Genomic DNA, 26,957 nt, shown 5'->3' with positions numbered 1-26,957 from the left:
TACTACAAGATGGAGGACCACCATTATTGGGATGTGAATGGATCCGAAAAATACAATTGGATTGGCATTCCATTCAGGCGCTAACTGTGGCTGACAATAAAGGATGACGACGTCACACCTGGACGACTGTCAAAAAATTCTAACTGACGTGAAAGAGGTGTTCCAGCAAGTACTTGGGACTCTAAAAGGCGTAACGGCAATGATAAAAATTGAAGATAACGCAAACCCAAATTTTTTTAAGGCCAGACCGGTACCGTATGCAATCCGCCCAGCCGTCGAAGCAGAGCTGGAGAGTCTGGAGTGTTCGGGTGTGCTGTCCAAGGTGGACTGGAGCGAGTGGGCCACACCCATCATTCCTGTAATGAAGAAATCATTGAGCAGCACGCCTGGGGAGCCGAAGAAGGTTCGCATCTGTGGGGACTTTAAGGTAACTGTGAACCCAGTCCTTCACACAGTACAATATCCACTTCCGCGGATGGAAGATATTTTCGCCTCACTATCTGGAGGGAAACACTTTACGAAGATTGATCTGGCCCAAGCGTATCTACAAATGGAGGTAGAAGAAGCATCTAGAAAACACCTCACGATAAACACTCACAAAGGTCTTTACCAGTACAACTGACTAGTATTCAGGGTAGCTTCAGCTACGGCTATTTGGCAGAGGGCGATGGAACAAGTCCTGCAAGGGATCCCGGGGACCCAGTGTTATTTGGACGACATCCTGGTTACGGGCGAAAATGACAGTGAACACCTTGCCAACCTGGAGCAGGTGCTCACTAGATTACAAGAATATGGGCTACGAGCCAACCGCCCCAAATTCGAGTTTTTCAGGAAACAAATCTCGTATTGTGGCCACGTGATTGATGAAGAGGGGTTACATAAGTCCCCAGACAAGATTGAGGCAGTAGTCAAGGCTCCAACACCGGAAAATATGTCGCAACTGAGGTCGTTCCTCGGGTTGGTGAACTACTACCGTAAGTTCTTGCCAATTTTGTCTACAATCCTGCACCCACTGAACGCCCTGCTGTAAACTGGAGTAGCATGGAAATGGAGTGATGAGTGTAAGCGTGCCTTTCAGAAATGTAAATGCCTAATCACTTCAAAAGAAGTATTGGCCCACTACAATCCAACACTACCGATTCGGTTGGCATGTGATGCGTCTCCCTACGGCATTGGAGCGGTGCTGTCGCACAAATTCCTTGACGGTTCAGAGAGGCCAATAGCCTTTGCGTCACGCTCGTTAACCTCAGCCGAGCGTAACTACACCCAGATTGACAGGGAGGCCCTCAGCCTGGTGTGGGGGGGTGAAGAAGTTCAATCACTATCTGCACGGGCAGAAATTCACCTTACTGACTGATCATCAGCCCCTGGTCTCCATTTTTAACCCAAAGAAGGGCGTTCCGGTGATGACGGCGCAACGGCTGCAAAGATGGTCCGTTTTTCTAGGGGCACATCAATACGACATAGAGTATAAGGGCACGAAACAGCATGGAAACGCTGATGGGCTGTTGCGCCTGCCGCTGCCTGTGGTGGAGGAAGCACCTGCAGTGGACCCTGTTGAGATATTCCTTTCGACCATAGTCGAATGTCTACCTGTTACAAACTCAAGTATAGAGAAGGAAACCCGAAATGACCCGACACTCTCTCGGGTCTTTGATTTGACGGTGAAGGGATGGCCAGCACATGGCGACTCACTGTTGCCAGCATTCTCGCCAAGGAGAGAACAGCTGTCAGTGTGCCGGGGGACCTTGATGTGTGGATCCCGAGTGGTAATTTCACCCAAGTTGAGAGATAGAGTGCTCAATGAGCTTCATGAGGGTCATCTGGGAGGGGTAAAAATGAAGAGCCTAGCCAGGGCGTTAGTGTGGTGGCCGGGAATCGACAAAGAAATCGAGGAAATGACCAAGAGCTGCACAGGATGCCAGAAAGTCCAAAACGCTCCACCACAGGCCCCGCTACACCCATGGGAGTGGCCCTCATCTCCATGGCAACGGGTACACATTGATTTTGCTGGTCCATTTATGGACTCAATGTTTTTAATCGCCGTGGATGCCCATTCGAAATGGCCAGAGGTCATCAAAATGTCCTCCACCACCACGGAGAAAACTATTGCAGTCCTACGGACCATCTTCGCCAGGAATGGCTTGCCAGAACAGATTTGCTCCGACAATGGACCACAGTTTGTGTCCGAGGATTTCCGGAGGTTTTTGAGGAATAATGGGGTAAAGCATTACACATCCGCCCCATATCATCCAGCCACAAATGGATTGGCTGAGACGTTTGTTCAAACCTTTAAAAAAGCAATAAAGGCGATGTATAACGACAACATACCACTGCAACACAAGGTGGATAATTTCTTGTTTGCTTACCGGAATGCGACACATGCAGTCACCAACCAAGCTCCAGCCATAATGTTCTTTAACTGAAGGTTAAGGTGTTGCCTGGATTTGCTCAAACCAAACATAAGACGAGATGTTGAGAATAAGCAATTCCAGCACATCAATGAGAAGCCAACCAGGAGCTTCAAGATAGGGCAACCAGTCTTGGCCCGCGACTACCGAACAGAAAAATGGCAGCCAGGAACGATTTGCACACGGCAGGGACCACTAATGTACACAGTGGACGTTGGAGAGAGCATCGTGAGACGCCATGCTGACCAGATTCTAGAGTCACAGGAACAAGTCAAACCCATGCCACGATCATACGCACCTGGTGATGAACCCGAAGTACAGATTGCGTCTACCTCACAATCAGTGGTATTGGAAGCTGACGAACCAACCAATGACAATGAGCCAGAATCAACTCCGCCGCAAGAACAGAATACTCGAGAAAGGCGCTATCCAGACAGGATCAGGAAGCCTCCTCAAAGACTGAATTTATAAATGATTACTTTCAGCTGATGTATATAGTACAAAGAAAATTGTAATTGTAATTAGTTATTATTTAATTGTTAAATGAATGTTATGTACTGTTTATCTAAAAGGGGAGGAATTGTAATGTATGTACCTTTAAGAGAGGAACTATCTTTTACAGCCCCTGTATACTGCAGTACCAGTAGTGACCACACCTGTATATAACACCGTGTAGTAATTTGTACAGTTAGTTCCAGCATATCCTCTGTTCAGTAAACACCTGTTATTACCGTTCTCCTGCAGTCGTGTGTTATTGATACGCGGACACTACATGCCCTACCTGTGACAGAGACTGTCGGTCCCGCATTGGACTCATCAGTCACCTGCGAACTCATTTTTAATGTGGAAGCAAGTCATGCAGGTGCAGCAGGCGGTTAAGAAGGCAAATGGTATGTTGGCCTTCGTAGCGAGAGGATTTGAGTACAGGAACAAGGATGTCTTGCTGCAGTTCCACAGGGCCTTGGTGAGACCACACCTTGAGTATTGTGTGCAGTTTTGGTTGCCTTATCTGAGGAAGGGTGATCTTGCCATGGAAGGAGTTCAGCAAAGATTCACCAGGCTGATACCTGGGATGGCAGGAATGACGTATGAGGAGAGATTGGGACAATTGGGCTTGTGCTCGCTGGAGTTTAGAAGAATGAGAGGGGATCTCATTGAAACTTATAAAATTCTGACAGGGCTGGACAGACTAGATGCAGGGAGGAGGTTCCCGATGGTCGGGGAGTCCAGAACCAGGGGTCACAGTCTAAGGATAAGGGGTAAGCCATTTAGGACTGAGATGAGGAGGAATTTCTTCACCCAGAGAGTGGTGAACCTGTGGAATTCTCTACCACACAAGGCAGTAGAGGCCAATTCATTAAATATATTCAAGAAGGAGTTAGATATATTTCTTAAGGCTAAAGGGATCAAGGGATATGGGGAGAAAGCAGGGACAGGGTACTGAATTTGGATGATCAGCCATGATCGCATTAAATGGCGGAACAGGCTCGAGGGGCCGAATGGCCGACTCCTGCTCCTATCTTCTATGTTTCTATGTTTCTATCCTCGGTTCCGAGGGACTGCCTAAGAAGAAGAAGAATCGGTTGGGTTTCTACTCACAATTGACCATCAACGTGAAGAGACCCCGGCTTGTCCTTTTAAGGTCTGGGTAGTGGACTCGGCACTGGATGGTTTTACCGTGGTCCTGGGACGACGGCACAAAAGTCACCTTGGATAAATATTGCCAATGGACACCAGCCGACAGCTCCTTGGAGGACGTTCCGTTCAAGCCGCTCCAGCTGATATTGGGTGGCTGCGTAAGGCAACTGAAGAAGGCTTTGCAGGAGAGTCGGGCGGGAATCCCCTCCGCCATCTCCTCATGGCCCGTCACGACGGGTTCATCTGGGAGGTCTAAAGCAAATGAACAGACGACAATCAGAGCAAGTCAAACATCGAGGAACTAAGCCTCTATCGCACTAAAAATCTTCTGTGGAATAGAAACACAGAAACATAGAAGATAGGAGCAGGAGTCGGCCATTCGGCCCCTCGAGCCTGCTCCGCCATTCAATGCGATCATGGCTGATCATCCAAATTCAGTGCCCTGTCCCTGCTTCCTCCCCATACCCCTTGATCCCATCAGCCTTAAGAAATATATCCAACTCCTTCTTGAATATATTTAATGAATTGGCCTCAACTGCCTTCTGTGGTAGAGAATTCCACAGGTTCGCCACTCTCTGGGTGAAGAAATTCCTCCTCATCTCAGTCCTAAATGGCTTACCCCTTATCCTTAGACTGTGACCCCTGGTTCTGGACTTCCCCGCCATCGGGAACACCCTTCCTGCATCTAGTCTGTCTAGTCCTGTTAGAATTTTAAAAGTTTCAATGAGATCCCCTCTCTTTCTCCTAAACTCCAGCGAGTATAAGCCCAATCGACTCAATCTCTCCTCATACGTCATTCCTGCCATCCCAGGTATCAGTCTGGTGAGTCTTCGCTGAACTCCCTCCATGGCAAGAACATCCTTCCTCAGATAAGGCGACCAAAACTGCACACAATACTCAAGGTGTGGTCTCACCAAGGCCCTGTACAACTGCAGCAAGACATCCTTGTTCCTGTACTCAAACCCTCTCGCTATGAAGGCCAACATACCATTTGCCTTCTTAACCGCCTGCTGCACCTGCATGCTTACCTTCAGCGACTGGTGCACAAGGACACCCAGGTCTCGTTGCACTTCCCCTTCTCCCAATCTATTGCCATTCAGATAATAAGCTGCCTTCCTGTTTTTGCCACCAAAGTGGATAACCTCGCAATTATCCACGTTATATTGCATCTGCCATGCTTCTGTCAAATCACCCAACATGTCCAAATCATCCTGGAGTTTCTCGGCATCCTCCTCACAGCACACATGCCCGCCCAGCTTTGTGTCGTCTGTAAACTTGAAGATATTACATCTAGTTCCCTCGTCTAGATCTCTCCATGGCCTCCTCGCCCACTCCCTATCTCTGTAACCTCCTCCACCCCTCCCAGATCTCTGCGCTCCTCCAATTCTGGCCTCTTGCGCATCCCCCGATTTCCATCGCTCCGCCATTGGCGGCCGTGCCTTCAGCCGCCTGGGCCCGAGCTCTGGAATTCCCTCCCTAAACCTCTCCGCCTCTCTCTGTCAGTATTTACAGGGGGTCCCCGGGAGTGTGTCAGTATTTACAGAGGGGCCCCGGGAGTGTGTCAGTATTTAGAGGGACTCCCCGGGAGTGTGTCAGTATTTACAGGGGGTTCCCGGGAGTGTGTCAGTATTTACAGGGGGTCCCCGGGAGTGTGTCAGTATTTACAGGGGGTTCCCGGGAGTGTGTCAGTATTTACAGGGTGTCCCCGGGAGTGTGTCAGTATTTACAGGGACGCCCCGGGAGTGTGTCAGTATTTACAGGGGGTCCCCGGGAGTGTGTCAGTATTTACAGGGGGTCCCCGGGAGTGTGTCAGTATTTACAGGGTGTCCCCGGGAGTGTGTCAGTATTTACAGGGACGCCCCGGGAGTGTGTCAGTATTTACAGGGAGTCCCCGGGAGTGTGTCAGTATTTACAGGGGGTCCCCGGGAGTGTGTCAGTATTTACAGGGGGTCCCCGGGAGTGTGTCAGTATTTACAGGGGGTCCCCGGGAGTGTGTCAGTATTTACAGGGGGTCCCCGGGAGTGTGTCAGTATTTACAGGGGGTCCCCGGGAGTGTGTCAGTATTTACACGGGGTCCCCGGGAGTGTGTCAGTATTTACAGGGGGTCCCCGGGAGTGTGCCAGTATTTACAGGGGGTCCCCGGGAGTGTGTCAGTATTTACAGGGGGTCCCCGGGAGTGTGTCAGTATTTACAGGGAGTCCCGGGGAGTGTGTCAGTATTTACAGGGGGTCCCTGGGAGTGTGTCAGTATTTACACGGGGTCCCCGGGAGTGTGTCAGTATTTACAGGGGGTCCCCGGGAGTGTGTCAGTATTTACAGGGGGTCCCCGGGAGTGTGTCAGTATTTACACGGGGTCCCCGGGAGTGTGTCAGTATTTACAGGGAGTCCACGGGAGTGTGTCAGTATTTACAGGGGGTCCCCGGGAGTGTGTCAGTATTTACAGGGGGTCCCCGGGAGTGTGCCAGTATTTAAAGGGGGTCCCCGGGAGTGTGTCAGTATTTACAGGGGGTCCCCGGGAGTGTGTCAGTATTTCCAGGGTGTCCCCGGGAGTGTGTCAGTATTTACAGGGGGTCCCCGGGAGTGTGTCAGTATTTACAGGGGGACCCCGGGAGTGTGTCAGTATTTACAGGGTGTCCCCGGGAGTGTGTCAGTATTTACAGGGGGTCCCCGGGAGTGTGTCAGTATTTACAGGGGGTCCCCGGGAGTGTGTCAGTATTTACAGGGAGTCCCCGGGAGTGTGTCAGTATTTACAGGGAGTCCCCGGGAGTGTGTCAGTATTTACAGGGGGTCCCCGGGAGTGTGTCAGTATTTACAGGGAGTCCCCAGGAGTGTGTCAGTGTTTACAGGGGGTCCCCGGGAGTGTGTCAGTATTTACACGGGGTCCCCGGGAGTGTGTCAGTATTTACAGGGGGTCCCCGGGAGTGTGTCAGTATTTACAGGGAGTCCCCGGGAGTGTGTCAGTATTTACAGGGGGTCCCCGGGAGTGTGTCAGTATTTACAGGGGGTCCCCGGGAGTGTGGCAGTATTTACAGGTGGTCCCCGGGAGTGTGTCAGTATTTACAGGGGGTCCCCGGGAGTGTGTCAGTATTTACAGGGGGTCCCCGGGAGTGTGTCAGTATTTACAGGGGGTCCCCGGGAGTGTGTCAGTATTTACAGGGGGTCCCCGGGGAGTGTGTCAGTATTTACAGGGGGTCCCCGGGAGTGTGTCAGTATTTACAGGGTGTCCCCGGGAGTGTGTCAGTATTTACAGGGACGCCCCGGGAGTGTGTCAGTATTTACAGGGAGTCCCCGGGAGTGTGTCAGTATTTACAGGGGGTCCCCGGGAGTGTGTCAGTATTTACAGGGGGTCCCCGGGAGTGTGTCAGTATTTACAGGGTGTCCCCGGGAGTGTGTCAGTATTTACAGGGACGCCCCGGGAGTGTGTCAGTATTTACAGGGAGTCCCCGGGAGTGTGTCAGTATTTACAGGGGGTCCCCGGGAGTGTGTCAGTATTTACAGGGAGTCCCCAGGAGTGTGTCAGTGTTTACAGGGGGTCCCCGGGAGTGTGTCAGTATTTACACGGGGTCCCCGGGAGTGTGTCAGTATTTACAGGGGGTCCCCGGGAGTGTGTCAGTATTTACAGGGAGTCCCGGGGAGTGTGTCAGTATTTACAGGGGGTCCCCGGGGAGTGTGTCAGTATTTACAGGGGGTCCCCGGGAGTGTGTCAGTATTTACAGGGGGGCCCCGGGAGTGTGTCAGTATTTACAGGGGGTCCCCGGGAGTGTGTCAGTATTTACAGGGGGTCCCCGGGAGTGTGTCAGTATTTACAGGGACGCCCCGGGAGTGTGTCAGTATTTACAGGGAGTCCCCGGGAGTGTGTCAGTATTTACAGGGAGTCCCTGGGAGTGTGTCAGTATTTACACGGGGTCCCCGGGAGTGTGTCAGTATTTACAGGGGGTCCCCGGGAGTGTGTCAGTATTTACAGGGGGTCCCCGGGAGTGTGTCAGTATTTACAGGGAGTCCCGGGGAGTGTGTCAGTATTTACAGGGGGTCCCCGGGGAGTGTGTCAGTATTTACAGGGGGTCCCCGGGAGTGTGTCAGTATTTACAGGGGGGCCCCGGGAGTGTGTCAGTATTTACAGGGGGTCCACGGGAGTGTGTCAGTATTTACACGGGGTCCCCGGGAGTGTGTCAGTATTTACAGGGAGTCCACGGGAGTGTGTCAGTATTTACAGGGGGTCCCCGGGAGTGTGTCAGTATTTAAAGGGGTCCCCGGGGAGTGTGTCAGTATTTACAGGGGGTCCCCGGGAGTGTGCCAGTATTTAAAGGGGGTCCCCGGGAGTGTGTCAGTATTTACAGGGGGTCCCCGGGAGTGTGTCAGTATTTACAGGGTGTCCCCGGGAGTGTGTCAGTATTTACAGGGACGCCCCGGGAGTGTGTCAGTATTTACAGGGGGACCCCGGGAGTGTGTCAGTATTTACAGGGTGTCCCCGGGAGTGTGTCAGTATTTACAGGGGGTCCCCGGGAGTGTGTCAGTATTTACAGGGGGTCCCCGGGAGTGTGTCAGTATTTACAGGGGGACCCCGGGAGTGTGTCAGTATTTACAGGGGGTCCCCGGGAGTGTGTCAATATTTACAGGGAATCCCCGGGAGTGTGTCAGTATTTACAGGGGGTCCCCGGGAGTGTGCCAGTATTTACAGGGGGTCCCCGGGAGTGTGTCAGTATTTACAGGGAGTCCCCGGGAGTGTGTCAGTATTACACGGAGTCCCCGGGAGTATGTCAGTATTTACAGGGAGTCCCCGGGAGTGTGTCAGTATTTACAGGGAGTCCCGGGGAGTGTGTCAGTATTTACAGAGGGTCAACGGGAGTGTGTCAGTATTTACCGGGAGTCACCGGGAGTGTGTCAGTATTTACAGGGGGTCCCCGGGAGTGTGTCAGTATTTACAGGGGGTCCCCGGGAGTGTGTCAGTATTTACAGGGGGTCCCCCGGAATGTGTCAGTATTTACAGGGGGTCCCCGGGAGTGTGTCAGTATTTACAGGGGGTCCCCGGGAGTGTGTCAATATTTACAGGAGTCCCCGGGAGTGTTGCAGTATTTACAGGGGGTCCCCGGGAGTGTGTCAATATTTACAGGGAGTCCCGGGGAGTGTGTCAGTATTTACAGGGGGTCCCCGGGAGTGTGTCAGTATTTACAGGGGGTCCCCGGGAGTGTGTCAGTATTTACAAGGGGTCCCCCGGAATGTGTCATTATTTACAGGGAGTCCCCGGGAGTGTGTTAATATTTACAGGGGGTCCCCGGGAGTGTGTCAGTGTTTACAGGGGGCCCCCGGGAGTGTGTCAGTATTTACAGGGTGTCCCCGGGAGAGTGTCAGTATTTACAGGGTGTCCCAGGGAGTGTTTCAGTATTTACAGGGAGACCCTGGGAGTGTGTTAGTATTTACAGGGAGTCCCCGGGAGTGTGTTAGTATTTACAGGGGGTCCCCGGGAGTGTGTCAGTGTTTACAGGGGTCCCCGGGAGTGTGTCAGTATTTACAGGGGGTCCCCGGGAGTGTGTCAGTGTTTACAGGGGTCCCCGGGAGTGTGTCAGTGTTTACAGGGGTCCCCGGGAGTGTGTCAGTATTTACAGGGGTCCCCGGGAGTGTGTCAGTATTTACAGGGAGGCCTCGGGAGTGTGTCAGCATTTACAGGGGTCCCTGGGAGTGTGCCTGTATTTACAGAGGGTCCCCGGGAGTGTGTCTGTATTTACAGAGGGTCCCCGGGAGTGTGTCAGTATTTACAGAGGGTCCCCGGGAGTGTGTCAGTACTTACAGAGGGTCCCTGGAGTGTGTCAGTATTTACAGGGAGTCCCGGGGAGTGTGTCAGTATTTACAGGGGGTCCCCGGGAGTGTGTCATCATTTACAGAGGGTCCCCGGGAGTGTGTCAGTATTTACAGGGGGTCCCCGGGAGTGTGTCAGTATTTACAGGGGGTCCCCGGGAGTGTGTCATCATTTGCAGAGGGTCCCCGGGAGTGTGTTACTATTTACAGGGAATCCCGGGGAGTGTGTCAGTATATACAGCGGGTCCCCGGGAGTGTCATTATTTACAGGGAATCCCCGGGAGTGTGTCAATGTTCATGGCCGCGATTTCACGCGCTACGCCTCCACACGTCACCGCGATCCTCCCTCCAAACCTTGGCCCTCAACCCAGTGAGGAAGTGGCCCAGGCGGCCCCGGCACTCGCCTGAAACTCGGAGGTAGACCGGCGAGTTCTTGTAGGTGTACGCGCCCTGCGAATCCTCCGTCACTTCCACTCGAAACAGATAACGGGCCTGATCGCGGGCGGAGATGTTCGCAATCCTCAGGGTGCAGTTCCTCTCATCGCGCAGGTACCTGGTCCGGCCGATGAAGTCCGCCATGACCTTTCTCGAAATTGCAGAGCTGACAACAACATTGGACCAGGAATCGTGGTCTCGGAACCAAAACCTCGCCATTTTGTTTGGGATGAGGTCCCGGGGATACCTGAACTCACACGGAATCACCACGCACGAGTCGCGGATCGCGGTTATATTCTGGGGTGCGGAAAGGAACCATTGACTCTCACCGGATACAACTGCGGAATAAACAGAATCTCCATAAACCGCAGCTCAGGAAACTGGGATGTCGAGAAGGGGGAAGCGAGGCTTAACCTGGTGTCAACTATGGCTCGGGGGTTTAGCACTCTCTCTCTCTCTCTCTCGCCTCGGAGTCAGAGGGTCGTGAGTTCACGTCGCCACATTCCAGAGACTCGAGCCCCACAATCCAAGCCTGAGACTCCCCCGCTGCCCGTACTGAGGGAGCGCCGCACTTTCGGAGGGGCAGTACTGAGGGAGCGCCGCACTGTCGGAGGGGCGGTACTGAGGGAGCGCCGCACTGTCGGAGGGGCAGTACTGAGCGAGCACCGCACTGTCGGAGGGGCAGTACTGAGGGAGCGCCGCACTGTCGGAGGGGCAGTACTGAGGGAGCAACGTGCACAGTTCTGGTCTCCATTTACCTTGGATAGACCACACTTGGAGCACTGTGTACAGTTCTGGTCTCAATCTACACACTTGGAGCACCGTGCACAGTTCTGGTCTCCATATACCTTGGTTAGACCACACTTGGAGCACTTTACACAGTTCTCGTCCCCATAAACCTTGGTTAGACCGCACTTGGAGCATTGTGCTCAGTTCTGACTCCATATACCTTGGTTAGACCACACTTGGAGCACTGTGCACAGTTCTGGTCTCCATATACCTGGGTTAGGCCACACTTGGAGCACTGTGCACAGTTCTGGTCACCATATACCTGGGTTAGACCACACTTGGAGCACTATGCACAGTTCTGGCCTCCGTATACCTTGGTTAGACCACACTTGGAGCACTGTGCACAGTTCTGGTCACCATATACCTGGGTTAGACCACACTTGGAGCACTATGCACAGTTCTGGTCTCCGTATACCTTGGTTAGACCACACTTGGAGCTCCGTGCACAGTTCTGGTATCCATATACCTTGGTTAGACCACACTTGCAGCACTGTGCACAGTTCAGGTCTCCATATACCTTGGTTAGACCACACTTGGAGCACTGTGCACAGTTCTGGTCTCTGTATACCTTGGTTAGACCATACTTGGAGCACTGTGCACAGTTCTGGTCTCCCTATACCTTGGTGAGACCACACTTGGAGCACTGTGCACAGTTCTGGTCTCCCTATACCTTGGTGAGACCACACTTGGAGCACTGTGCGCAGTTCTGGTTGCCATATTATTTCAAAGATATCGAGGCACTGGAGACAGTCCAGAGATGATTTACAAGGATGATACCAGAAATGCGAGGTTATAACTATCAGGAAAGGATGAACAGGCTGGGTCTCTTTTCTCTTGAAAAAAGAAGGCTGAGGGGTGACCTGATAGAGGTCTTTAAAATTACGAAAGGTTTTGATAGAGTGGATACAGAGAGAATGTTTCCACTTGTGGGGAAGAGCATAACTAGAGACCATCAATATAAGATAGTCACTGATAAATCCAATAGGGAATTCAGGAGAAACTTCTTTCCCCAGAGAGTGGTGAGAATGGGGAACTCGCTACCACAGGGAGTGGTCGAGGCGAAGAGCAGAGATACATTTAAGGGGAAGCTGGATAAACACATGAGGGAGAAAGGGATAGAAGGATATGGTGATGGGGTGAGATGAAGAGGGGTGGGAGGAGGCTGGTGTTGATGGGGTGAGATGAAGAGGGGTGGGAGGAGGCTGGTGGTGAGGGGGTGAGATGAAGAGGGGTGGGAGGAGGCTGGTGTTGATGGGGTGAGATGAAGAGGGGTGGGAGGAGGCTCGTGTTGACGGGGTGAGATGAAGAGGGGTGGGAGGAGGCTGGTGTTGATGGGGTGAGATGAAGAGCGGTGGGAGGAGGCTGGCGTTGATGGGGTGAGATGAAGAGGGGTGGGAGGAGGCTGGTGCTGATGGAGTGAGATGGAGAGCGGTGGGAGGAGGCTGGTGTGGACGGGGTGAGATGAAGAGGGGTGGGAGGAGGCTGGTGTGGATGGGTGAGATGAAGAGGGGTGGGAGGAGGCTGGTGTTGATGGGGTGAGATGAAGAGGGGTGGGAGGAGGCTGGTGTTGATGGGGTGAGATGAAGAGGGGTGGGAGGAGGCTGGTGTTGATGGGGTGAGATGAAGAGGGTTGGGAGGAGGCTGGTGTTGACGGGGTGAGATGAAGAGGGGTGGGAGGAGGCTAGTGTTGACGGGATGAGATGAAGAGGGGTGGGAGGAGGCTGGTGTTGATGGGGTGAGATGAAGAGGAGTGGGAGGAGGCTGGTGGTGATGGCGTGAGATGAAGAGGGTGGAAGGAGGCTGGCGTTGATGGGGTGAGATGAAGAGGGGTCGGAGGAGGCTGGTGTGGATGGGGTGAGGTGAAGAGGGGTGAGAGGAGGCAGGTGTTGATGGGGTGAGATGAAGAGGGGTGGGAGGAGGCTGGTGTTGATGGGGTGAGATGTACAGAGGTGGGAGGAGGCTGGTGTTGATGGGGTGAGATGAAGAGGGGAGGGAGGAGGCTGGTGTTGATGGGGTGAAATGAAGAGGGGTGGGAGGAGGCTGGTGTTGATGGGGTGAGATGAAGAGGAGTGGGAGGAGGCTGGTGTTGATGGGGTGAGATGAAGAGGGGTGGGAGGAGGCTGGTGTTGATGGGGTGAGATTAAGAGGGGTGAGAGGAGGCTGGTGTTGATGGGGTGAGATGAAGAGGGGTGGGAGGAGACTGTTGTTGATGGGGGGAGATGAAGGGTGGGAGGAGGCTGGTGTTGATGGGGTGAGATGAAGAGGGGTGGGAGGAGGCTGGTGTTGATGGGGTGAGATGAAGAGGGGTGGGAGGAGGCTGGTGTTGATGGGGTGAGATGAAGAGGGGTGGGAGGAGGTTGGTGTTGACGGGGTGAGAAGAAGAGGGGTGGGAGGATGCTGGTGTTGATGGGGTGAGATGAAGAGGGGTGCGAGGAGGCTGGTGCTGATGGGGTGAGATGAAGAGGGGTGGGAGGAGGCTGGTGTTGATGGGGTGAGATGAAGAGGGGTGGGAGGAGGCTGGTGTTGATTGGGTGAGATGAAGAGGGGTGGGAGGAGGCTGGTGTTGACGGGCTGAGATGAAGAGGGGTGGGAGGAGGCTGGTGTTGATGGGGTGAGATGAAGAGAGGTGGGAGGAGGCTGATGTTGATGGGGTGAGATGAAGAGGGGTGGGAGGATGCTGGTGTTGATGGGGTGAGATGAAGAGGGGTGGGAGGAGGCTGGTGATGACGGGGTGAGATGAAGAGGGGTGGGAGGAGGCTAGTGTTGACGGGATGAGATGAAGAGGAGTGGGAGGAGGCTGGTGTTGACGGGGTGAGATGAAGAGGGGTGGGAGGAGGCTAGTGTTGACGGGATGAGATGAAGAGGGGTGGGAGGAGGCTGGTGTTGATGGGGTGAGATAAAGAGGGGTGGGAGGAGGCTGGTGTTGATGGGGTGAGATGAAGAGTGGTGGGAGGAGGCTGGTGTAGATGGGGTGAGATGAAGAGTGGTGGGAGGAGGCTGGTGTTGATGGGGTGAGATGAAGAGAGGTGGGAGGAGGCTGGTGTTGATGGGATGAGATGAAGAGGGGTGGGAGGAGGCTGGTGTTGTTGGGGTGAGATGAAGAGGAGTGGGAATAGGCTGGTGTTGATGGGGTGAGATGAAGAGGGGTGGGCGGAGGCTGGTGTTGATGGGGTGAGATGAAGAGGGGTGGGAGGAGGCTGGTTTTGATGGGGTGAGATGAAGAGGGGTGGGAGGAGCCTGGTGTTGATGGGGTGAGATGAAGAGGGGTGGGAGGAGACTGGTGTTGACGGGGTGAGATGAAGAGGGGTGGGAGGAGGCTGGTGTTGATGGGGTGAGGTGAAGAGGGGTGGGAGGAGGCTGGTGTTGATGGGGGGAGATGAAGAGGGGTGGGAGGAGGCTGTTGTTGATGGGGTGAGGTGAAGAGGGGTGGGAGGAGGCAGATGTTGATGGGGTGAGATGAAGAGGGGTGGGAGGAGGCTGGTGTTGATGGGATGAGATGTAGAGAGGTGGGAGGAGGCTGGTTTTGATGGGGTGAGATGAAGCGGGGAGGGAGGAGGCTGGTGTTGATGGGGTGAAATGAAGAGGGGTGGGAGGAGGCTGGTGTTGATGGGCTGAGGTGAAGAGGGGTGGGAGGAGGCTGGTGTTGATGGGGTGAGATGAAGAGGGGTGGGAGGAGGCTTCTGTTGATGGGGTGAGATGAAGAGGGGTGGGAGGAGGCTGGTGTTGATGGGGTGAGATGAAGAGGGGTGGGAGGAGGCTGGTGTCGATTGGGTGAGATGAAGAGGGGTTGGAGGAGGCTGGTGTTGATGGGGTGAGATGAAGAGGGGTGGGAGGAGGCTGGTGTTGATGGGGTGAGATGAAGAGGGGTGGGAGGAGGCTGGTGTTGATGGGGTGAGATGAAGAGGGGTGGGAGGAGGCTGGTTTTGATGGGGTGAGATGAAGAGGGGTGGGAGGAGGCTGGTGTTGACGGGGTGAGATGAAGAGGGGTGGGAGGAGGCTGGTGTTGATGGGGTGAGATGAAGAGGGGTGGGAGGAGGCTCGAGTGGAGCATAAACACCGGCATGGACTGGTTGGTCCGAATGACCTGTTTCTGTGCCGTATATCCGATGGAATCCTCTGTAATTATGACATTGTTGTCTGTGGGAGCTTGCTGTGCGCAAATTGTCTGCCGCATTACCTACATTAGAACAGTGAGCACACTTCAAACAAAGTCCTTCATTGGCTGTGAAGCACTCTGGGACGTCCTGAGGTGGTGAAAGGCGCTGGAGAAATGGGAGTCTTTTCTTTCTCTCTGTCTCTCTCTCTCTCTCGCTCTTTTTCTCTCTCTCCCCCTCTCTCCCTCTCTCTGTCTCTCGCTCGTTTTCTCTCTCTCCCCCTCTCCCTCTCTCTCTCTCTCTCTCGCTCTCTTTCTCTCTCTCTCCCCCTGCTCAGTTGTGTGGTTTCGACTCTGAAAGGGTGTGTCTGGTTTCTCCAGCACGGCCTCCTTCCGGTGAGGTTAGTTACCGACCGCACAGTTTCCCCCCGAACCGTCTCCAGGGCCTGAATGTCTTCTGTTGTGGCTGGCTGGTTCCTGTCTCGAAATCTTGCTTTGCACTGACTGCGGGGTGCAGGGCCAAGGGGCAGAGCTACTGAAACCCAACTGGGTTTGTGTATGATCTACAGCAGTGCCCTCCAGACCCCATTCAGCCCCTCGAGCCTGTTACACAGGAACAGGAGGAGGCCCATTCAGCCCCTCGAGCCTGTTACACAGGAACAGGAGGAGGCCCATTCAGCCCCTCGAGCCTGTTACACCGGAACAGGAGGAGGCCCATTCAGCCCCTCGAGACTGTTACACAGGAACAGGAGGAGGCCCATTCAGCCCCTCGAGCCTGTTACACAGGAACAGGAGGAGGCTCATTCAGCCCCTCGAGCCTGTTGCACAGGAACAGGAGGAGGCCCGTTCAGCCCCTCGAGCCTGTTACACAGGAACAGGAGGAGGCTCATTCAGCCCCTCGAGCCTGTTGCACAGGAACAGGAGGAGGCCCGTTCAGCCCCTCGAGACTGTTACACAGGAACAGGAGGAGGCTCATTCAGCCCCTCGAGCCTGTTGCACAGGAACAGGAGGAGGCCCGTTCAGCCCCTCGAGACTGTTACACAGGAACAGGAGGAGGCCCATTCAGCCCCTCGAGACTGTTACACAGGAACAGGAGGAGGCCCATTCAGCCCCTCGAGCCTGTTACACCGGAACAGGAGGAGGCCCATTCAGCCCCTCGAGACTGTTACACAGGAACAGGAGGAGGCCCATTCAGCCCCTCGAGCCTGTTACACAGGAACAGGAGGAGGCTCATTCAGCCCCTCGAGCCTGTTGCACAGGAACAGGAGGAGGCCCGTTCAGCCCCTCGAGCCTGTTACACAGGAACAGGAGGAGGCTCATTCAGCCCCTCGAGCCTGTTGCACAGGAACAGGAGGAGGCCCGTTCAGCCCCTCGAGACTGTTACACAGGAACAGGAGGAGGCTCATTCAGCCCCTCGAGCCTGTTGCACAGGAACAGGAGGAGGCCCGTTCAGCCCCTCGAGACTGTTACACAGGAACAGGAGGAGGCCCATTCAGCCCCTCGAGACTGTTACACAGGAACAGGAGGAGGCCTATTCAGCCCCTCGAGCCTGTTACACAGGAACAGGAGGAGGCCATTCAGCCCCTCGAGCCTGTTACACCGGAACAGGAGGAGGCCCATTCAGCCCCTCGAGACTGTTACACAGGAACAGGAGGAGGCTCATTCAGCCCCTCGAGCCTGTTGCACAGGAACAGGAGGAGGCCCGTTCAGCCCCTCGAGACTGTTACACAGGAACAGGAGGAGGCCCATTCAGCCCCTCGAGACTGTTACACAGGAACAGGAGGAGGCCTATTCAGCCCCTCGAGCCTGTTACACAGGAACAGGAGGAGGCCATTCAGCCCCTCGAGCCTGTTACACCGGAACAGGAGGAGGCCCATTCAGCCCCTCGAGCCTGTTACACAGGAACAGGAGGAGGCCCATTCAGCTGTAAATACTGACACACTCCCCGGGGATTCCCTGTAAATACTGACACACTCCCGGGGACTCCCTGTAAAAACTGACACACTCCCGGGGACTTCCTGTAAATACTGACACACTCCCGGGGACCCCCTGTAAATACTGACACACTCCCGGGGACTCCCTGTAAATACTGACACACTCCCGGGGACTCCCTGTAAATACTGACACACTCCCGGGGACACCCTGTAAATACTGACACTCTCCCAGGGACCCCTTGTAAAAACTGACGCACTCCCGGGGACTCCCTGTAAATACTGACACACTCCTGGGGACCCCCTGTAAATACTGACACACTCCCGGGGACCCCCTGTAAATACTGACACACTCCCGGGGACCCCCTGTAAATACTGACACACTCCCGGGGACCCCCTGTAAATACTGACACACTCCCGGGGACCCCCTGTAAATACTGAAACTCTCCCGGGGACCCCCTGTAAATACTGACACACTCCCGGGGACCCCCTGTAAATACTGACACACTCCCGGGGACGCCCTGTAAATACTGACACACTCCCGGGGACTCCCTGTAAATACTGACACACTCCCGGGGACCCCCTGTAAATACTGATCACACTCCCGGGGACCCCCTGTAAATACTGACACACTCCCGGGGACCCCCTGTAAATACTGGCACTCCCGGGGAACCCCTGTAAATACTGATCACACTCCCGGAGACCCCCTGTAAATACTGAAACTCTCCCGGGGACCCCCTGTAAATACTGGCACTCCCGGGGAACCCCTGTAAATACTGATCACACTCCCGGAGACCCCCTGTAAATACTGGCACTCCCGGGGAACCCCTGTAAATACTGCCACACTCCCGGAGACCCCCTGTAAATACTGACACACTACCGGGGACCCCTTGTAAATACTGACACACTCCCGGGGATTCCCTGTAAGTACTGACAGACTCCCGGGGACCCCCTGTAAATACTGACACACTCCCGGGGACCCCCTGTAAATACTGACAGAATCCCGGGGACCCCCTGTAAATACTGACACACTCCCCGGGGACTCCCTGTAAATACATTACTGAGGGAGTTCCGCACTGTTGGAGGGGCAGTACTGAGGGAGCGCTGCACTGTCGGAGGGGCGGTACTGAGGGAGTGCCGCACTGTCGGAGGGGCAGTCCTGAGGGAGCGCCGCACTGTCGGAGGGGCAGTACTGAGGGAGCGCCGCACTGTCGGAGGGGCGGTACTGAGGGAGCGCTGCACTGTCGGAGGGGCAGTACTGAGGGAGCGCCGCACTGTCGGAGGGGCAGTACTGAGGGAGCGCCGCACTGTCGGAGGGGCGGTACTGAGGGAGCGCTGCACTGTCGGAGGGGCGGTACTGAGGGAGCACCGCACTGTCGGAGGGGCAGTACTGAGGGAGCACCGCACTGTCGGAGGGGCGGTACTGAGGGAGCACCGCACTGTCGGAGGGGCAGTACTGAGGGAGCGCCGCACTGTCGGAGGGGCAGTACTGAGGGAGCGCCGCACTGTCGGAGGTGCCATCTTTTGGATGAGACGTTAAACCGAGGCCCCGTATTCCCTCTCAGGTGGATGTGAAAGATCCCATGGCCCTATTTTGAAGAAATCAGGGGGAGTTCTCCCCGGTGTCCTGGGGCCAATATTTATCCCTCAACCAACATCACTAAATCAGATGATCTGGTCATTATCACATTGCTGTTTGTGGGAGCTTGCTGTGCGCAAAATGGCTGCCGCGTTTCCTACATTAAAACAGTGACCACACTTCAAAAAAAGTACTTCATTGGCTGTGAAGTGCTTTGGGACGTCCTGAGAGAGAGGTGGAGAGGTTTAGGGAGGGAATTCCAGAGCTTGGGGCCCAGGCCGCCAATGGTGGAGCGATGGAAATCGGGGGATGTGCAAGAGGCCGGAATTGGAGGAGTGCAGAGATCTGGGAGTGTTGTAGGGGCTGGAGGAGGTTACAGAGAAAGGGAGGGTTGTAGGAGGCTGGAGGAGGTTACAGAGATAGGGAGGGTTGTAGGAGGCTGGAGGAGGTTACAGAGATAGGGAGGGTTGTAGGGGCTGGAGGAGGTTACAGAGATAAGGAGTATTGTAGGAGGCTGGAGGAGGTTACAGAGATAGGGTGGGTTGTAGGGGCTGGAGTAGGTTACAGAGATAAGGAGGGTTGTAGGGGCTGGAGTAGGTTACAGAGATAGGGAGGGTTGTAGGGGCTGGAGTAGGTTACAGAGATAGGGAGGGTTGTACGGGGCTGGAGGAGCTTACAGAGATAGGGAAGGTTGTAGGGGCTGGAGGAGGTTACAGAGAAAGGGAGGGTTGTAGGGGCTGGAGTAGGTTACAGAGATAAGGAGGGTTGTAGGGGCTGGAGTAGGTTACAGAGATAGGGAGGGTTGTTGGGGCTGGAGGAGGTTACAGAGATAGGGAGGGTTGTAGGGGCTGGGGGAGGGTACAGAGATAGAGAGGGTTGTAGGGGGCTGGAGGAGGTTACAGAGATAGGGAGGGTTGTAGCGGCTGGAGGAGGTTACAGAGACAGGGAGGGTTGTAGGGGCTGGAGGAGGTTACAGAGATAGGGAGGGTTGTAGGGGCTGGAGGAGGTTACAGAGACAGGGAGGGTTGTAGGGGCTGGAGGAGGTTACAGTGATGGGGAGGATTGTAGGGGCTGGAGGAGGTTACAGAGATAGGGAACGTTGTAGGGGCTGGAGGAGGTTGCAGTGATATGCAGTGTTATAGGGGGCTGGAGGAGGGTACAGGGATAGGGAGGGTTGTAGGGGCTGGAGGAGGTTAAAGATATAGGGAGGGTTGTAGGGGCTGGAGGAGGTTACAGAGATAGCGAGGGTTGTAGGGGCTGCAGGAGGTTACAGAGATTGGGAGTGTTGTAGCCGGCTGGAGGAGGTTACAGAGATAGGGAGGGTTGTAAGGGCTGGAGGAGGTTACAGAGATAGGGAGGGCTGTAGGTGCTGGAGGAGGTTACAGAGTTGGGAGTGTTGTAGGGGCTGGAGGAGGTTACAGAGATAGGGAGGGTTGTAGGGGCTGGAGGAGGTCACAGAGTCGTTAGGTTTGTAGGGGCTGGAGAAGGTTACAGAGATAGGGAGGGTTGTAGGGGGCTGGAGGAGTTTACAGAGATAGTGAGGGTTGTAGTGGGCTGGAGGAGGTTACAGAGATAGGGAGGGTTGTAGGGGGCTGGAGGAGTTTACAGAGATAGGGAGGGTTGTAGGGGTCTGGAGGAGGCTACAGAGATAGGGAGGGTTGTCGGGGCTGGAGGAGGTTACAGAGATAGGGAGGGTTGTAGGGGCTAAAGGAGGTTACAGAAATAGGGACGGTTGTAGGGGCTGGAGGAAGTTACAGAGATAGGGAGGGTTGCAGGGGCTGGAGGAGGTTACAGAGTTGGGAGGGTTGTAGGGGCTGGAGATGTTTACAGAGATAGGGAGGGTTGTCGGGGCTGGAGGAGGTTACAGAGATAGGGAGGGTTGTATGGGGCTGGAGGAGGTTACAGAGATAGGGAGGGTTGTAGGGGCTGGAGGAGGTTACAGAGATAGGGAGTGTTGTAGGGGCTGGAGGAGGTTACAGAGATAGGGAGGGTTGTAGGGGCTGGAGTGTGTTACAGAGATAGGGAGGGTTGTAGGGGCTGGAGTGTGTTACAGAGATAGGGAGGAGGGCGTGGAGGGATTTGAAGATCAGGATGAGAATTTTGAATTCGAAGCGCTGCCTAACCGGGAGCCAATGTAGGTCAGCGAGCAGAGGGGGAGATGGGTGATCGGGACTCGGAGCGAGTTAGGACAGAGCCCTGCGGGAGTTTTGGAATTGCTGAAGTTTAAATCTAAGATCACTTTGTGAGAGTAAGCTACGATAATGCCACCTGTGCGTCCATTACCTTCCAGCACTGTGCAAACTATCAATATCCGGATATAATCCATCGAATGATTGCTTCAAGCAGAAATAGACCTACAGGAAGGAGAATAGTTAGAAAATATGGCTCTGAGTCAGAAGATTCAGTTTTCGAGACGAACTCCAGAGACTTGAGCCCATAATCCAGCCGACGCTCCCCAGTGCTAGTACTGAGGGAGCGCCGCACTATCGGAGGGGCAGTACTGAGGGAGCGCAGCACTGTTGGATGGGCAGTACTGAGGGAGCGCCGCACTGTCGGAGGGGCAGTACTGAGGGAGCGCCGCACTGTCGGAGGGGCAGTGCTGAGGGAGCACCGCACTGTCGGAGGGGCAGTACTGAGGGAGCGCCGCACTGTCGGAGGGGCATTACTGAGGGAACGCTGCACTGTCGGAGGGGCAGTACTGAGGGAGCGCCGCACTGTCAGAGGGGCAGTACTGAAGGAGCGCCGCACTGCCGGAGGGGCAGTACTGAGGGAGCGCCACACTGTTGGAGGGGCAGTACTGAGGGAGCGCCGAACTGTCGGAGGGACAGTACTGAGGGAGCGCCGCACTGTCGGAGGGGCATCACTGAGGTAGCGCCGCACTGTCGGAGGGGCAGTACTGAGGGAGCGCCGCATTGTCGGAGGGGCATCACTGAGCGAGCGCTGCACTGTTGGAGGGGCAGCACTGAGGGAGCGCCGCACTGTCGGAGGGGCATCACCGAGCGAGCGCTGCACTGTTGGAGGGGCAGCACTGAGGGAGTGCCGCACTGGCTGAGGGGCAGTTCTGAGGGAGTGCCGCACTGTCGGAGGGGCAGTACTGAGGGAGCGCCACACTGTCGGAGGGGCCTCATCCTGTTCCTGTGTAACAGGCTCGAGGGGCTGAATGGGTCTCCTCCTGTTCCTGCGTAACAGGCTCGAGGGGCTGAATGGGCCTCCTCCTGTTCCTGTGTAACAGGCTCGAGGGGCTGAATGGGCCTCCTCCTGTTCCTGTGTAACAGTCTCGAGGGGCTGAATGGGCCTCCTCCTGTTCCTGTGTAACAGGCTCGAGGGGCTGAAAGGGCCTCCTCCTGTTCCTGTATTCCTAAGCGCTGTCCATTGAAATTTCCGTCCTACCGGCTTTGAAGGTGCTTCTCGGGCTGGGTGAACGGTCGAGGTGGCCTCTTCTTCCTGCGTGGGTCTCACTGAGTTCCTGGGAGAGCTACTGAGGCTGTGAGGGGTCACGGTTCAGTGAAGTGCAGGCCTTTCACTGCGGCCGTTTCCTGAGACTTCCTCACATCAGCTTTTTGAGTCCAGAATTAGAACTACGAGGCATGAGCTTCCTGTGATCTCACTTCATGATTATTTTCAACAGCTCGCAAACCACCCGTGATGCCTGTCACTGTATCGGACAGCACAGAAGGAGGCCATTCGGCCCGCCGTGCCGGCAAAGGGGCCTGCGGTCACTATTTGGAAGACGAGCAAGGGGGCGGAGTTCTCCCCGGTGTCCTGGGGCCGATATTTATCCCTCAACCAACATCACTGAAAAAAAACACAGATGATTTGGGTCATTCCCACATTTGCAGATGACACAAAGCTGGGTGGGCGTGTGTGTTGTGAGGAGGATGGCGAGAAACTCCAGTTTGATTTGTGTAGTGTATGTAACCTGTACCACCTTAAGAGGATACCTTAAGGTGATGGACTACTTTTTGATGGCTCCTGTACATTGTAGTACCGGTGGTGACCACACTGGTATATAAACACTGCGGAGCAAAGTGTATCTCAGTTCCGCCCTGACCCTCAATCACTAAAGACCTGTTTACTTACTTCTGTAGTCTGTGTCCTGTTATTCAGTATAACTGCAATTGAAAACACAGACTCAACAGTGGCGACGAGTCTGATCTTACCTAGAGGCAGTTTTGCATCAAAGGAAGCTTCGTCCTCAGAAACGGGCATCGAACAAGGGCATCCGCCCTCAACATTCTGCTGAGCACTGCATCGCACGGGAGGCCATCGGGAACCCGGTTTGGTTTCTGGCCACGAAGTCAAGCATCAGTGAGCATCCCTTCGACGACAGCGGCGGGTAAGCCCGATCGAGCGGCACGGGGGGGATGTCGGCCGAGTTGTCAGTGGGAGAAGGGGAGGGAAAACGACGAAAAGGGCGGAGAACACGACCGCAGCCGGTGTCAGGGGCCGGACTGCAATCGGGGCAGTGACGCGCAGCAGCCAGAAAAGCGTTTATGGCCACAAGGACCGTGGGAGCGGCCGGGGAACAAGAGCAGCAACGCAGGGGAAAATAAAGGACCGCTGGGAGGCGTGAACGGCAACAGCGCGGGAATCGCCATTTTGAGTCGGCGGGGGAAGAAGACAAGCGCGGGAAAAGCCGCCAAGCACGGGATAAGCCGCCATCTTAAATAGGAAAAAAAAAGAAAAAAATAATATCCGAAGGGAAAGGTGAAACTCAGCAAGGATGCCAAAAATGGGAAACATCACCGCTTTTGATAACGATGTGGAAGAGTGGGCCACTTATGTGAAACGCATCAAAGTTTACTGTACAACGAATGAGATACCGGATGATAAGAAAGCACTAACCCTATTAAACTCGATGGGTGCGAAGACGTACGGGTTATTAAGGAACCTTGTAACACCAGACAAACCGGTAGGGAAGAGTTTCGCGGATATTGTTACTATCCTGCAAGAGCATTTAAACTCCACGCCGCTGCTGATAGCGGAACGATTTAAATTCTACAAAAGAATTCAACTTAAAGGAGAAAGCAACGCGGAATTCCTAACAGAACTGCGCAAGTTATCAAAGTACTGCCAGTTCGGAACAGGACTCGCAGACGCACTGAGAGATAAGTTTGTGTGTGGGCTCCTAAGGGAAGGAACCCAGAAGCGACTGCTAGAGGAAAAGGACCTTACGCTGGACAAAGCTTTCAGCATTGCAGCGTCACACGAGGCAGCAGCACGAGGCGCTGCAGAGATACAGCAAAGGCCATTGGAATTCAGCACCAATGAAATGGCATTGGGCACAGTAAAGTGCTATCGTTGTGGAAGGACAACGCATGACCAGAACCAGTGCTGGTTCAAAGATAAAGAATGCAGGCAATGTGGCAAACTTGGTCACATAGCGAGAGTATGCTGGTCAGGAAAGAAGACCAGCAGCAAAAAGTCACCGCAGGAGAAGTACAAAAAAGTACACAAGGTGACAGAGAACAGTTTGGATGAACAGAAGATGGATTCAGACTCCAGCAGTAAGCAACTGGGTTGTCTGAAAATACATAATGTGGGTAACACAGCAGACCACCAAACTATCTGGGTCATGCTTCGGATAGCAGGAGTCCAAGTGAAGATGGAATTGGACACTGGGTCGGCATTAACGGTCATGAATAAGTAAGATTACAAAAGGTTATTCTCGCACATTCCCCTGAGGGATACGGAGATTGTATTGAGGGAGCGCCGCACTGTTGGATGGGCAGTACTGAGGGAGCGCCGGACTGTCGGAAGGGCAGTACTGAGGGAGCGCCGAACTGTCGGAGGGACAGTACTGAGGGAGCGCCGTACTGTCGGAGGGGCATCACTGAGGTAGCGCCGCACTGTCGGAGGGGCAGTACTGAGGGAGCGCCGCATTGTCGGAGGGGCATCACTGAGCGAGCGCTGCACTGTTGGAGGGGCAGCACTGAGGGAGCGCCGCACTGTCGGAGGGTCAGTACTGAGGGTGTGCCGCACTGTCGGAGGGGCAGCATTGAGGGAGCGCCGGACTGTCGGAGGGGCGGTACTGAGGGAGCGCTGCACTGTTCGAGGGGCAGTACTGAGGCAGCGCCGCACTGTCGGAGGGGCAGCACTGAGGGAGCGCCGCACTGTCGGAGGGGCAGTACTGAGGGAGCGCCGCACTGTCGGAGGTGCAGCATTGAGGGAGCGCCGGACTGTCGGAGGGGCAGTACTGAGGGAGCGCCGCACTGTCGGAGGTGCAGCACTGAGGGAGCGCCGCACTGTTGGAGGGGCAGTACTGAGGGTGCGCCGCACTGTCGGAGGGGCATCACTGAAGGAGCGCCGCACTGTCAGAGGGGCAGCACTGAGGGAGCGTCGCACTGTCGGACGGTCAGTACTGAGGGAGTGCCGCACTGTCGGAGGGGCAGTACTGAGGGAGCGCCGGACTGTCGGAGAGGCGGTACTGAGGGAGCGCCGCACTGTCGGAGGGGCAGTACTGAGGGAGCGCCGCACTTTCGGAGGGGCAGTGCTGAGGGAGCGCCGCACTGTCGGAGAGGCAGTACTGAGGGAGTTCCGCACTTTCGGAGGGGCAGTACTGAGGGAGCGCCGCACTGTCGGAGGGGTGGTACTGAGGGAGTGCCGCACTGGCTGAGGGGCAGTTCTGAGGGAGTGCCGCACTGTCGGAGGGGCAGTACTGAGGGAGCGCCACACTGTCGGAGGGGCCTCATCCTGTTCCTGTGTAACAGGCTCGAGGGGCTGAATGGGTCTCCTCCTGTTCCTGCGTAACAGGCTCGAGGGGCTGAATGGGCCTCCTCCTGTTCCTGTGTAACAGGCTCGAGGGGCTGAATGGGCCTCCTCCTGTTCCTGTGTAACAGTCTCGAGGGGCTGAATGGGCCTCCTCCTTTTCCTGTGTAACAGGCTCGAGGGGCTGAATGGGCCTCCTCCTGTTCCTGTATTCCTAAGCGCTGTCCATTGAAATTTCCTTCCTACCGGCTTTGAAGGTGCTTCTCGGGCTGGGTGAACGGTCGAGGTGGCCTCTTCTTCCTGCGTGGGTCTCACTGAGTTCCTGGGAGAGCTACTGACTCTGTGAGGGGTCACGGTTCAGTGAAGTGCAGGCCTTTCACTGTGGCCGTTTCCTGAGACTTCCTCACATCAGCTTTTTGAGTCCAGAATTAGAACTACGAGGCATGAGCTTCCTGTGATCTCACTTCATGATTATTTTCAACAGCTCGCAAACCACCCGCGATGCCTGTCACTGTATCGGACAGCACAGAAGGAGGCCATTCGGCCCGCCGTGCCGGCAAAGGGGCCCGCGGTCACTATTTGGAAGACGAGCAAGGGGGCGGAGTTCTCCCCGGTGTCCTGGGGCCGATATTTATCCCTCAACCAACATCACTGAAAAAAAACACAGATGATTTGGGTCATTCCCACATTTGCAGATGACACAAAGCTGGGTGGGCGTGTGTGTTGTGAGGAGGATGGCGAGAAACTCCAGTTTGATTTGTGTAGTGTATGTAACCTGTACCACCTTAAGAGGATACCTTAAGGTGATGGACTACTTTTTGATGGCTCCTGTACATTGTAGTACCGGTGGTGACCACACTGGTATATAAACACTGCGGAGCAAAGTGTATCTCAGTTCCGCCCTGACCCTCAATCACTAAAGACCTGTTTACTTACTTCTGTAGTCTGTGTCCTGTTGTTCAGTATAACTGCAATTGAAAACACAGACTCAACAGTGGCGACGAGTCTGATCTTACCTAGAGGCAGTTTTGCATCAAAGGAAGCTTCGTCCTCAGAAACGGGCATCGAACAAGGGCATCCGCCCTCAACATTCTGCTGAGCACTGCATCGCACGGGAGGCCATCGGGAACCCGGTTTGGTTTCTGGCCATGAAGTCAAGCATCAGTGAGCATCCCTTCGACGACAGCGGCGGGTAAGCCCGATCGAGCGGCACGGGGGGGATGTCGGCCGAGTTGTCAGTGGGAGAAGGGGAGGGAAAACGACGAAAAGGGCGGAGAACACGACCGCAGCCGGTGTCAGGGGCCGGACTGCAATCGGGGCAGTGACGCGCAGCAGCCAGAAAAGCGTTTATGGCCACAAGGACCGTGGGAGCGGCCGGGGAACAAGAGCAGCAACGCAGGGGAAAATAAAGGACCGCTGGGAGGCGTGAACGGCAACAGCGCGGGAATCGCCATTTTGAGTCGGCGGGGGAAGAAGACAAGCGCGGGAAAAGCCGCCAAGCACGGGATAAGCCGCCATCTTAAATAGGAAAAAAAAAGAAAAAAATAATATCCGAAGGGAAAGGTGAAACTCAGCAAGGAT

General features: G+C 54.9%; 1 protein-coding gene across 1 annotated transcript in view; it reads right to left on the bottom strand.

Moving 5' to 3' along the window:
• The window catches only part of LOC147110108 (sialic acid-binding Ig-like lectin 13), a 72,455-nt gene that overhangs the window by 30,355 nt on the left and 15,143 nt on the right, over positions 1 to 26,957 (bottom strand). Inside the window, exons 2-4 of the mRNA XM_086002466.1 lie at positions 22,059 to 22,143; positions 10,246 to 10,614; positions 4,011 to 4,301 (exon numbers count right to left, since the gene is read on the bottom strand). Coding sequence (XP_085858592.1) covers positions 4,011 to 4,301; positions 10,246 to 10,614; positions 22,059 to 22,143 — 745 coding nt within the window. The remainder of the gene's footprint in view (positions 1 to 4,010; positions 4,302 to 10,245; positions 10,615 to 22,058; positions 22,144 to 26,957) is intronic.

This window comes from Somniosus microcephalus, chromosome 12, assembly GCF_052327205.1.
Source record: "Somniosus microcephalus isolate GS21.2 chromosome 12, FLI_Smic_1.0, whole genome shotgun sequence".
Classification (NCBI taxonomy): domain Eukaryota; kingdom Metazoa; phylum Chordata; class Chondrichthyes; order Squaliformes; family Somniosidae; genus Somniosus; species Somniosus microcephalus.
Note: the sequence above shows the minus strand (reverse complement) of the source record. Positions and strands in the feature narration are given on the sequence as shown.